We start from the raw sequence: 14230 nt of genomic DNA, 5'->3' as shown, positions 1-14230 counted from the left end.
CTTTCATTGGGAACTTGAACTTCTGTTGTACCAACCTAACCGCAAAACCATGTACAAGTTGAAAATATTGAATGCATGCGTTACACTAAATGCACCGCAATGCAGGATCGCATTGGACACACACCTTTTCGGAAACATTCCATTGAGAATGAATGACTTCCGGCACAACGCAATGAGTTTGAAGCATTTGGTGGACATCGGCCGTAAACGTCGGACCATAAGTTACTGCCACAGGAAGTTACTGCTACAGGAAGTTACTGCCACAGGATGTCCCGAAACCCAAACCAGAGCATCCAACACAGTGGGCCTCTCAAAAGGAGAAGACCCAGATGTTTTACCTCCAATCTTAAGGTCGGGACATTCCCTTTTCCAATGACCTCTAAACCTGCAATAATGACAGGAGTCAGTACTAGGGCCAACCGACTCCTGATCAGGGGGCGGGAACGCCTCAACCCCCCAAGAAACAAGATCTATAGGAACGAGACCCAGAGGAGCAACTTGACCAACCTTCCTCAACACGATCATGACCCAACACAAAATTACCCCTATGAGTCAACACATACTCATCAGCCAAAACCACAGCCTCCAACAGACTCTTCACTTTACGCGCAGCAATATATGTTCAGGAGCCGAACACCACCAATTGAACTGAGACGATACCACTCATGCAAACTCGACATGAGTTTGTTCAACTGTTTTAGACACAGAAAAGAAAGACTTTGCCAATAAGCTTCAGGAACCAGTTCATAGTCTAGTAACACTGCCGCTTTTACCCTACCGTAGACCTCGCTATCGGTCACTCTAAGAGCCGAATAAGCTTCCTGAAACTTTCCAGTCAAGACACACTGTAACATCAAGGTATGGTCTGTATTCGGCCATCGTCAGGCATCAACGACCAATTCAAACAATAAGAAACATGTCTCAGGTCTGATTCACTAAACTTTGGCCAAAGTCGTAAATGAATGTACCCACAACACCTGCGGAACATAACCCAGGGAAAAACAACCCCTGGGTGACCCAGGAACTACTCCAAAACACTCTTTCTAAAGCTTTCCATCCTTTGTCAAAGAAAACTGTTCTTGTTGCAGTTTAATCTTAGCCCACTCTAGCTCACTTTTATATACCAGCTCCTATTCGTGCTTAACCCTATCATATTCCAAGTGCAACAACAATAACAATAATAATGCTCAGATGAAAAACCACTCAGCACAACCAAATTAATAGGTTACATGCTAACAAACCCACAGGAAGAACAAGGTTCCTCTACAGAGGCTAGATCAGGCGTATCCTCCACCAATACACCCTGGTGGAACAAGTTTGCAAGCAATATGGATCGAACTGAATCCTTCAAACGATTGTCACTGATCTCACTACCGTAGTGCCCAGCCAACCGCAATAACTGATCTTTCGTACACCTGTCGAGGATTTCCTCCAACAAACCTTCAAGAAACTCATCAATAACCGACGCCATGACAACCTACAACCCAATCAATCCACCATGTACAACACAAGAGAGGAAAGATGTCAAAGTACAGTAGCTCAATCCCAACTACAGTAGCTCAACCCTAGACTTTGTGTGACTTTGCTGTGGGTAATTAATCACACAAGCCCAAAGGTTACCACACATCAACAAAGAGTATAAATAACGTATTAAATTATTAAAACAAGCACGCAACCACAATGTCCCCGGCAAGAGACCCTTCACACCTGCAAAGCCAGCCTTTAAAGCCCCTCCTCGGGTGCACGAAATCAAGCTCCACAAACATCTTCAAAACAAAAGCAGAACACAAAAAGAAGACAGGGCTGGAAATTAAGAGACCACTGCACCTTTCCAAAAAAGTTGTGAGGAGCAGAAGTGTTCAATTTGCAGTGGTCTCTAAGTTTTAACCCTTCTGTTCCTTATTCAAAACCTTCCTTTTCAACTTTTTTGGAAAGGAAAGAAAAAGGTGCAGTGGTCTCTTAATTTTTCCAGAGCTGTAGAACTAATTTATAATTTATTTAATAAAGAAATGTCATCAATAGTTACTCAAAATAAGTGACGATGTGATGATTTGTTTTAGAAGGGACCTTCTTCTGAAACATACATGTCAGTCCATTTGTAATGTTAATAATCCATATGAAGTAGTTATATTATAGTCTTATGTTTAACCATTGATGAATTATTATAACAGAGAAAATGGGAAAGTAAATAGGAATCTTATTCTAGTCTAGAGACAGATGGGAGCTATTTGCAGAAAGTAGTGTCTTGAAAGATTTTATGTTGTTATCTTCCTTCTTATTAATTTATTTTAGATGCAGAATCAATAAATAAATCAACATGCTATTCCAACTACCATTTCCACAGGTTAGAATGGGCACTTTTCATTAGGACATTGTCAGTCTCATATCTCAGCCAGGATGAACCAGACAATAGCCTATATATCCGCAAAATGAAGGGTTTCATAGACTTTCCATACGATCGACATGTTGGAATCTAGTGGAGTTAGAATTTTCTAAACTGATCAGAGGCCCCCAGAAAGACATCAAAGCACCATCCCAAGAATAGTATGTCAAGCATGGTGGTGGCTCACTGGTGTTTTGTGAGTGTGTGAGCTCTAAAGGCACAGGGAATCTTGTGAAAATGTATGGCAAGATGAATGCAGAATATAATGAGAAAATACTGGCAGACAATTTGCATTCTTCTGCAAAAAAGCTGTCCATAGGACGCTCTTGGACTTTCCAGCACGACAATGACCCTAAGCACAAGGCCAAGTTGACCCTCCAGTGGTTACAGCAGTAAAAGGTGAAGGTTCTGGAGTGGCCATCACAGTCTCCTGACCTTAATATCATCGAGCCACTCTGGGGAGAACTCAAATATGTGGTTCATGCAAGACGACCAAAGACTATGCATGACCTGGAGGCATTTTGCCAAGACAAATGGGCAGCTATACCACCTGCAAGAATTCGGGGCCTCATAGAAAACTGTTACAAAAGACTGCACGCTGTCATTTATGCTAAAGGGGGCAGTACACAGTATTAAGAACTAAGGGTGTGCAGACTTTTGGGGTCAGTTAATTTTTTTCTTTGTTGCCATGTTTTGTTTTATGATTGTGCCATTCTGTTATAACCTACAGTTGAATATGAATCCCAAATAAATAAAAGATGTGTTTTGCCTGCTCACTCATATTTTTTTTACGAATGGTACATACACTCACCTAAAGGATTATAAGGAACACCATACTAATACTGTGTTTGACCCCCTTTCGCCTTCAGAACTGCCTTAATTCTACGTGGCATTGATTCAACAAGGTGCTGAAAGCATTCTTTAGAAATGTTGGCCCATATTGATAGTATAGAATCTTGCAGTTGATGGAGATTTGTGGGATGCACATCCAGGGCACGAAGCTCCCGTTCCATCACATCCCAAAGATGCTCTATTGGGTTGAGATCTGGTGACTGTGGGGGCCATTTAAGTCCAGTGAACTCATTGTCATGTTCATGAAACCAATTTGAAATTATTTGAGCTTTGTGACATGGTGCATTATCCTGCTGGAAGTAGCCATCAGAGGATGGGTACATGGAGGTCATAAAGGGATGGACAAGGTCAGAAACAATGCTCAGGTAGGCCATGGCATTTAAACGATGCCCAATTGGCACCAAGTGTGCCAAGAAAACAAGTTGCTCTTCTATCAGCTTGAATCAGTCGGCCCATTCTCCTCTGACCTCTAGCATCAACAAGGCATTTTCGCCCACAGGACTGACGCATACTGGATGTTTTTCCCTTTTCACACCATTCTTTGTAAATCCTAGAAATGGTTGTGCGTGAAAATCCCAGTAACTGAGCAGATTGTGAAATACTCAGACCGGCCCGTCTGGCACCAACAACCATGCCATAGTAAAAATTGCTTAAATCATCTTTCTTTCCCATTCTGACATTCAGTTTGGAGTTCAGGAGATTGTCTTGACCAGGACCACAACCCTAAATGCATTGAAGCAACTGCCATGTGATTGGTTAATTAGATAATTGCATTCATGAGAAATTGAACAGGTGTTCCTAATAATCCTTTAGGTGAGTGAATGTTACCAATTCTCCAACAGTATGCAAACTTTTGAGCACAAATGTATGTGATGCATAAAATATGTTGCTGAATGTGAAGGTGTCAGGTGGAACACGACATGTTAAATCTGTAGAACCACATCAGAGGAACTGTTGTCTAGGACAGATGAGGGACCTGTTGTTGAAGGTTGAATACTCATGTAAAGAACAGCATTTATTCCATTGCTAAAGAAATTTTTATAATCCTAAATTCCTCTCTTTAGTGAAATGTTTTATACTCGTCAAGATGTCAACAAGCCAAATAAATAATTATAACAAGCATTACATTTTTATCACAATGATGATATACAGTGGGGAGAACAAGTATTTGATACACTGTCCATTTTACAGGTTTTCCTACTTACAAAGCATGTAGAGGTCTGTAATTCTTATCATAGGTATAAAAGACACCTGTCCACACACTCAATCAAACAGACTCCAACCTCTCCACAATGGCCAAGACCAGAGAGCTGTGTAAGGACATCAGGGATAGAATTGTAGACCTGCACAAGGCTGGGATGGGCTACAGGACAATAGGCAAGCAGCTTGGTGAGAAGGCAACAACTGTTGGCGCAATTATTAGAATATGGAAGAAGTTGACGGTCTGAATGATACGGAAGAAAGATGACGGTCAATCTCCCTCGGTCTGGGGCTCCATGCAAGATCTCACCTTGTGGGGCATCAATGATCATGAGGAAGGTGAGGGATCAGCCCAGAACTATACGGCAGGACCTGGTCAATGACCTGAAGAGAGCTTGGACCACAGTCTCAAAGAAAACCATTAGTAACACACTACGCCATCATGGATTAAAATCCTGCTTCGCACGCAAGGTCCCCCTGTTCAAGCCAGCTCATGTCCAGGCCCATCTGAAATTTGCCAATGACCATCTGGATGATCCAGAGGAGGAATGGGAGAAGGTCATGTGGTCTGATGAGACAAAAATAGAGCTTTTTGGTCAAAACTCCACTTGCCGTGTTTGGAGGAAGAAGAAGGATGAGTACAACCCCAAGAACACCATCCCAACCGTGAAGCATTGAGGTGGAAACATCATTCTTTGGGGATGCTTTTCTGCAAAGGGGACAGGATGACTGAACCGTATTGAGGGGAGGATGGATGCGGCCATGTATCGCGAGATCTTGGCCAACAACATCCTTCCCTCAGTAAGTGCATTGAAGGTCATGGCTGGGTCTTCCAGCATGATAACGACCCGAAACACATAGCCAGGGCAACTAAGGAGTGGCTCCGTAAGAAGCATCTCAAGGTCCTGGAGTGGCCAAGCCAGTCTCCAGACCTGAACCCAATAGATAATCTTTGGAGGGAGCTGAAAGTCTGTATTGCCCAGCGACAGCCCCGAAACCTGAAGGATTTGGCGAAGGTCTGTATGGAGGAGTGGGCCAAAATCCCTGCTGCAGTGTGTGCAAACATGGTCAAGAACTACAGGAAACGTATGATCTCTGTAATTGCAAACAAAGGTTTCTGTAGCAAATATTAAGTTCTGCTTTTCTGATGCATCAAATACTTATGTAATGTAATAAAATGCAAATTAATTACTTAAAAATAATATTTGTTTTTTAGATTCCGTCACTCACAGTTGAAGAGTACCTATGATAAAAATTACAGACTTCTACATGCTTTGTAAATGGGAAAACCTGCAAAATCGGCAGTGTATCAAATACGTGCTCTCTCCACTGTAATTACTTCTATGTCACTCTCAGAAAAATATATGTAATGTTATATGTTAGTGTCTCTAACCCACTAATGATTTACTTAAGAGACTAAATCTACTGGTTCACATGTTTATAATGTTCCCACTGTCTTCTAATGTATTAAATATTTACATTACAGATGAACTCAGGAAGTACGGTGAGTAATAACTTACATATATGTTTGTTTTCTATTCATGTGGGGACCAGAAAAATAATGATGACTTATTTTTCCTGTCTTTTAATCCCAAAATCTTCCTAACTCTGATCTCGACCTAGAATGTATGTTAATGTATGCATTGACTCCAATTATTAGTTTTACCATAAACTCAACCTGTTACTGTATGCTTCCATTTACAAACAAACTCCAATTATATTTTGCATCTAATCCTGACCACTACACTGGACATAGTATTTTCCCTTGTGGGGACCATGTCAGGACTTATTACTTCTGTAACAGGGAGACACTCAGGGAACGGATATCAGATGTGTTCAGGGCCCTGGAGGGATTTATCAACAGGAGGTTGATAAATATCTCAAAACAAAACTGCTGTGGAAGAGAGGCTGGTTCATCTGGGACCACCTCCGGAGGGTTTGGGGGTTATGGGTGCCAGCGGACAAAGCTTTGCCTGGCTCTGCTCCCCTCCACTTGGTGAATCAATGACTCCCACTTTTTGCTCAATGTGTTTCCCGGGTCTCCTGTTATCTTCCCCTAAAAAACAAAAATGCCTTGGAAGGGAAGCTGCTTGGGGCTGATGTGTCTGGTATAGGGGAAGTCATAGAGCTGTGTTCAGGGTTCAGTCAGTTGATACAGAGGTGTTGTCCTGATAATGATGTAGGAGAGGACTATACTGAACCACACATCTAATATAGTAAAACGATCTAATATCAAATTGTCCTGATAATGATGTAGGAGAGGACTATACTGAACCACACATCTAATATAGTAAAACTATTTAATATCTAATTGTCCTGATAATGATGTAGGAGAGGACTATACTGAACCACACATCTAATATAGTAAAACTATCTAATATCTAATTGTCCTGATAATGATGTAGGAGAGGACTATACTGAACCACACATCTAATATAGTAAAACTATCTAATATCTAATTGCCCTGATAATGATGTAGGAGAGGATACTGAACCACACATCTAATATAGTAAAACTATTTAATATCTAATTGTCCTGATAATGATGTAGGAGAGGACTATACTGAACCACACATCTAATATAGTAAAACTATCTAATATCTAATTGCCCTGATAATGATGTAGGAGAGGACTATACTGAACCACACATATAATATAGTAAAACTATCTAAAATAGCGTTATAAGGTGTTAGGTAAAACTATTATTCTTTCCAAATTCATTATCTATATTTTACAATTCTATAACTTAATTAACATAAACTTTTAATAGCTTCTTATCCAGATGACAGGTACCTCTAAAACTTCTTGCATTTTGTTCACTGACCTTCCTTGTCTAGGTTACACCCCTTAGATTTTCCATTTTCAATTTAATTGATTTTAGCGAGCAAGCAAGTTTATTTATATAGCACAATTCATATACAGAAGTAATTCAATGTGCTTTATAAAGGGAAAAGGACAAATATAAAAATGAAATAGCATAAAAACAAATACTCAAATGAAAACATCAAAGCAACATCATAATTATAAAATATAGAATGAGAAAATGGAAATAGAATAATAACATATGAGGCTATAAAAGCTGTAAGGCTAAACAGTGTGGTTAAGTTTAAGTGCCCAGTCATAGGCGCGTGAAAAGAGAAATGTTTTTAACCTGGATTTAAAAATGTCTACTTTTGCGGCACGTCTAAGATCTTCTGGTAGTTTATTCCAGTTGTGTGCAGCATAACTGCTAAATGCATCTTTGTCATGTTTAGTTTGGACTCTGGGCTCTACTAGCTGACCTGTGTTCATGGATCTAAGAGCCCTGCTCAGTTTTTATTCTTCAAACATATCAGAAATGTATTCGGGGCCTAAACCATTCAGTGATTTATAAACTAAAAACACCACTTTAAAATCTTTTCTGTAACTGACTGGAAGCCAATGAAAAGATTTAAGAACCGAAGTGATGTGTTCAGTTCTCTTGGTCCTGGTTAACATTCTAGCAGCAGCATTCTGAATGAGCTGCAGCTGTTTTACCGTCTTTTTGGAGAGTCCAGTTCAGAGGTCATTACAGTAGTGAACCTTATTAGAGATAGAAGCACTTTTTCTGTCCACTGAACAATATTAGTGGAACCTGTAGTCAGGGGAGAATGTTTTTTCCATTTTTACCATTAAATCAACAGGTGTACCTTGCTCTCTACCTTCAACCTATTGTATATACTGTATATCACTGGTGCCACTTCAAATTGACATTTGCCCGTTTGCTACCTCGTGCCCCTTCCAATTGACACTCACTCTGACACTTTGCCCACATTTTCAGTTTCAACACATGGCCCTCAGAAGGTCTGTGCACGGTACTGGTCCCAGTGATTATTTTTTCATATCGTTTTGTTGAAAACACTGGCAACGCTGTATTGTAATGTCTATGTCTGGAATATTTGATTTTCTGTTTTTAATATCACATCTTAAATCAATGGACTCGTCCATCACCCGGGCTGAAGTCACCGAGGTGGTTAAGAAACTCCTCGGTGGCAAGGCACCGGGGGTGGATGAGATCCGCCCTGAGTACCTCAAGTCTCTGGATGTTGTGGGGCTGTCTTGGTTGACACGCCTGTGCAACATCGCGTGGCAGTCGGGGACAGTGCCTCTGGGATGGCAGACCGGGGTGGTGGTCCCTCTTTATAAGAAGGGGGACCGGAGGGTGTGTTCCAACTATAGGGGGATCACACTTCTCAGCCTCCCCGGGAAAGTCTATGCCAGGGTTCTGGAGAGGAGAATACGGCCGATAGTAGAACCTCGGATTCAGGAGGAACAGTGTGGTTTTCGTCCAGGCCGTGGAACACTGGACCAACTCTATACCCTCTACGGGGTGATGGAGGGTTCATGGGAGTTTGCCCAACCAGTCCACATGTGTTTTGTGGATTTGGAGAAGGCATTCGACTGTGTCCCTCGCGGCATCCTGTGGAGAGTGCTTCGGGAATATGGGGTCCTGGGTCCTTTGCTAAGGGCTGTCAGGTCCCTGTACGACCGAAGCAGGAGCTTGGTCCGCATTGCCGGCAGTAAGTCAGACTTGTTCCCTGTGCATGTTGGACTCCGGCAGGGCTGCCCTTTGTCACCGGTTCTGTTCGTAATTTTTATGGACAGAATTTCTAGGCGCAGCCAGGGGCCGGAGGGTGTCAGGTTTGGGGACCACACGATTTCGTCTCTGCTCTTTGCGGATGATGTTGTCGTGTTGGCCCCTTCAAGCCAGGACCTTCAGCATGCACTTGGACGGTTTGCAGCCGAGTGTGAAGCGGTGGGGATGAAAATCAGTACCTCCAAATCCGAGGCCATGGTCCTCAGTCGGAAAAGGGTGGCTTGCCCACTTCAGGTTGGTGGAGAGTGCCTGCCTCAAGTGGAGGAGTTTAAGTATCTAGGGGTCCTGTTCACGAGTGAGGGAAGGATGGAACGGGAGATTGACAGACGGATCGGTGCAGCTTCTGCAGTAATGCGGTCGATGTATCGGTCTGTCGTGGTGAAGAAAGAGCTGAGCCGCAAGGCGAAGCTCTCGATTTACCGGTCAATCTACGTTCCTACTCTCACCTATGGTCATGAGCTTTGGGTCATGACCGAAAGGACAAGATCCCGGATACAGGCGGCCGAAATGAGCTTTCTCCGCAGGGTGGCTGGGCGATCCCTTAGAGATAGGGTGAGAAGCTCGGTCACTCGGGAGGAGCTCAGAGTAGAGCCGCTGCTCCTCCACATCGAGAGGGGTCAGCTGAGGTGGCTTGGGCATCTGTTTCGGATGCCTCCGCAACGCCTTCCTGGGAAGGTGTTCCGGTCCCGTCCCACCGGGAAGAGACCCCGGGGAAGACCTAGGACACGCTGGAGGGACTATGTCTCCCGGCTGGCCTGGGAACGCCTCGGTGTCCCCCCGGAAGAGCTGGAGGAAGTGTCTGGGGAGAGGGAAGTCTGGGCATCCCTGCTTAGACTGCTGCCCCCGCGACCCGGCCCCGGATAAGCGGAAGATGATGCGATGCGATCTTAAATCAAACATTGGATACACCATATTTATAAATGTTTAACTCTGGTGTTTCTCTCATAGAGATGTATCATTCAGATGTATGATCACCAGGTGATTAATGACGTCTCATAGAGATGTTTCATTCAGATGTATGATCACCAGGTGATTAATGAAGTCTCATAGAGATGTATCATTCAGATGTATGATAACCAGGTGATTAATGACGTCTCATTAAAATGTATCATTCAGATGTATGATCACCAGGTGATTAATGACGTCTCACAGAGATGTATCATTCAGATGTATGATCACCAGGTGATTAATGACGTCTCATAGAGATGTATCATTCAGATGTATGATCACCAGGTGATTAATGTCGTCTCATAGAGATGTATCATTCAGATGTATGATCACCAGGTGATTAATGACGTCTCATAGAGATGTATCGTTCAGATGTATGATCACCAGGTGATTAATGACGTCTCACAGAGATGTATCATTCAGATGTATGATCACCAGGTGATTAATGACGTCTCATAGAGATGTATCATTCAGATGTATGATCACCAGGTGATTAATGTCGTCTCATAGAGATGTATCATTCAGATGTATGATCACCAGGTGATTAATGACGTCTCATAGAGATGTATCGTTCAGATGTATGATCACCAGGTGATTAATGACGTCTGAAGCTTTGTTTTATCCATAACTTTTTCAAAGCAGACTGCAGATGTCAATCTCCACTGACTGGCACCAGGGCTTTCCTCCATCCCTAGTTATTTAAAAGTGCTTCCCATGTATTACACATGAATGACCTCTATTGGTCACCATATTTAGTCATTTATTTGTAAATGTTTTTTAGTGTTGTAAGTCCAGCAGTGGAGCAGATGATTGATTCGCTGACTCTCAAACATCATGTTGTTGTGGTGTGAGATCAAATCCAGATCATGTTACACTTTAAGAGTGCAAACGATACTGTTTATTGTTGTTTAAATAATTTGCTTACTTATGACACTCCTGCCTTAATAAAAGAAAATGTAAGAATAGATGCACAGTCAGTGGCGTCGTTAGGCCTGGGTGTCCTGGGCTTTAGCCCCGGATCTTTTATGAATAGCCCCGGATCTCAAATGGAACAAAAATAATAATAAAAAAATATCCCCTGATTTATTCATATATAATTCTGAATGTGCATTATGACAATGTAGACGTGTAGGCCGCTAGCGTGTACATTTATATTTTCTGTGTGTACATCTATATTTTCTGCGTGTACATCTATATTTTCTGTGTGTACATTAAAACCCTGTACTTTCTGTCCCGGGCAGGGTGGGACGGTGGGCTAAGCCCTCAATGTATTGTGATCCTAGTGACGCCTCTGTACACAGTCTAATTCCCCTTCACAAAGCACCCATCTAACTACCGGACCATGAAGTCTTGGAGGATGTTGTGGAAAATACGTCTTTACAGTATAAACATGTGACATTTATTCCTGACCAGCAGGTGTCTCCACTGTGCAGTGAGTTCAAAAGCCTCTAGACAATGAATTGTTAATTGGCCCAATTTGACGAAAGCCTCAACTGCTTCAGAAAGCCTCAGCTGCTTCAGAAAGCCTCATCTGCTTCAGAAAGCCTTGATTTCCCATTATTACCTATCATTACCCAATACTGCTGAAGGAGGGCTTCTCTGAACAACACTATCTAACTTAGTAAAACAACCATCACACACACACACACGATTCTAATATTACACACACACACAGGTGACCATATAGCTGAACAAACACTGGAATAAGTGATGTTTTAGTGTCTCTAATATTACACACACATGACTGTAAGGATTTAATCAACAGAAAACGTGTCCCATCTGAACATGATGAAATTCCTGCCATTTAATCCACACAAAACACCATTATTTTCAGTGTTATTTCAACCAGCAGCATTGAAATATCCTGACAGATGAAGGAAAATCACTTTAATCTGCCCTATTGTCATTATACTGTATACTGCTGGTATGTTAACATCAGTATTTCCATTATGTCAATCAGAAGGAATTATTATTCTTCATAGTATGAGACTGGTTTGAAGAGCACATATATACTCAGTAGTTTATAATACCATTCATCATTGTTATAACCAACTGACTCTCTTTATATTTCAGTTTTTAAAGCCATCAGAAGACATGCAGGTCAGTGTGTTTCTCTCCACCAGAGTTACTATGTGACTGTATTTATACTGACCTCTGGACCATCTGGTCTAAACTCATAAATACTCTACAATACAGAGTATTAACCTGTCTTTACTATCATTTATTTACCTAAATGTTGTTCTTTGATCATCAGTCATGTGTCTTTGACAGCTGTCAGCATATATGTCATATATCAAATAAGGATAAATAATATATTAACAAAAGATGTGACCTGGATGTTCTGTTATCTCTACCTAAACCACACATGAACCACTAATACTGGATGTTCTGTTATCTCTACCTAAACCACACATGAACCACTAATACTGGATGTTCTGTTATCTCTACCTAAACCCCACATGAACCACTAATACTGGATGTTCTGTTATCTCTACCTAAACCACACATGAACCACTAATACTGGATGTTCTGTTATCTCTACCTAAACCACACATGAACCACTAATACTGGATGTTCTGTTATCTCTACCTAAACCACACATGAACCACTAATACTGGATGTTCTGTTATCTCTAACTAAACCACACATGAACCACTAATACTGGATGTTCTGTTATCTCTACCTAAACCACACATGAACCACTAATACTGGATGTTCTGTTATCTCTACCTAAACCACACATGAACCACTAATACTGGATGTTCTGTTATCTCTACCTAAACCACACATGAACCACTAATACTGGATGTTCTGTTATCTCTACCTAAACCACACATGAACCACTAATACTGGATGTTCTGTTATCTCTACCTAAACCACACATGAACCACTACTACTGGAAGACTCATGTGTCAGAGATCAACACAGTAAATGTTGTCCTCCACTTGTATTTTCTCCACTGATGTTGATGTCATGATGTCATTGTATTTATCATAGTGTTTCTCTCCACAGTGGATGTGACTCTAGACCCTGATACTGCACATCCACATCTCATCCTGTCTGATGACGGGAAACAAGTGAGACTTGGAGACACCAAACAGGATCTCCCTGACAACCCAAAGAGGTTTAATAGTTCTCTCTGTGTCCTGGGTAAGGAGGGTTTCTCCTCAGGGAGATTCTACTATGAGGTTCAGGTGAAGGGAAAGACTGCATGGGTTTTAGGAGTGGTCAGAGAGTCAGTCAACAGGAAGAAGGGGGCAATTACAGAGAGTCCTGAGTCTGGATTCTGGACTGTGAATCTGTGTGATGGAGTGTATCAGGCTCTCACTGACCCCCGTATCATCCTCCCCCTGAGAGAGGAGCCCCAGAAGGTGGGGGTGTTTGTGGATTATGAGGAGGGACAGGTCTCCTTCTTCAATGTGGAGGCCAGGTGTCACATCTACTCTTTCAGTGACCAAACTTTCACAGAGAAACTATATCCTTTCTTCCATCCTAATGAATCAGACCCACTGGTCATCTGTCCTGTAGATGTAACTGACTGACTGTTTTAAATCAGACAACCAGAAATCCAGAATGGAGAACAGTTGGCAAGGATATGAAATATCAGAACATTTATGTGAGACCGTTGATGTTTCTAGTATCCATACTATGTGATTTGTGTAGAATTATATGAATGTATGTTTCATAGGAAGTTAAATGTGTCTAGATAATGAGAACAACAGAAACATCTGTGTTTAGATTCTCTCTCAGTAGGTCACTCTGCCAACCCCATTAATGTGAAATGTTTACTTTGACCATTTAACATGGGGGTACTTTGGGGAGTTTAGTGGAAATAATATCTGTGTCAGGTAGACACCCCCTTCAATGTATTTACCAGCTAGCAACCATCTTTACACTGATATTGATTTGAACAGCCAAGAGGAAACACTTACTGTGATACTTTCAATAAAATGTGAATTCTCACCCTTGAATTTCGATGGGTTTGTGATTAACAACAGAGATCACTATACAAAAAGACTGTATGTCTTACATTTATTACTGTGTTTGTTGTGTCTCTGTTCTGATGTGTGTTTTTAGCAGCAGCAAAATATTATATATTAGTTTATATATATATAAATACTCATTTGTTAACTACTTTTCAGAAATAAAGTACTTCTAAAATAATGTGTAATGTGTCAGACTATTGTACTACTGCATCACTAGTCTCATATGGTCTCCCTTCCAAATCCCATC

General features: G+C 41.6%; 1 protein-coding gene across 1 annotated transcript in view; it reads left to right on the top strand.

The window, feature by feature from the left end:
* Positions 1-13958, top strand: part of LOC105008264 (butyrophilin subfamily 1 member A1-like) — a 32118-nt gene extending 18160 nt beyond the window's left edge. The window contains exons 12-14 of the mRNA XM_034292507.1: positions 5922-5939; positions 12071-12097; positions 13010-13958. Coding sequence (XP_034148398.1) covers positions 5922-5939; positions 12071-12097; positions 13010-13539 — 575 coding nt within the window. The 3' untranslated portion in view covers positions 13540-13958. The remainder of the gene's footprint in view (positions 1-5921; positions 5940-12070; positions 12098-13009) is intronic.
* Positions 13959-14230: the final 272 nt, after the last annotated feature.

Source organism: Esox lucius, chromosome 5 (assembly GCF_011004845.1).
Source record: "Esox lucius isolate fEsoLuc1 chromosome 5, fEsoLuc1.pri, whole genome shotgun sequence".
In the NCBI taxonomy this organism is placed as follows: domain Eukaryota; kingdom Metazoa; phylum Chordata; class Actinopteri; order Esociformes; family Esocidae; genus Esox; species Esox lucius.
Note: the sequence above shows the minus strand (reverse complement) of the source record. Positions and strands in the feature narration are given on the sequence as shown.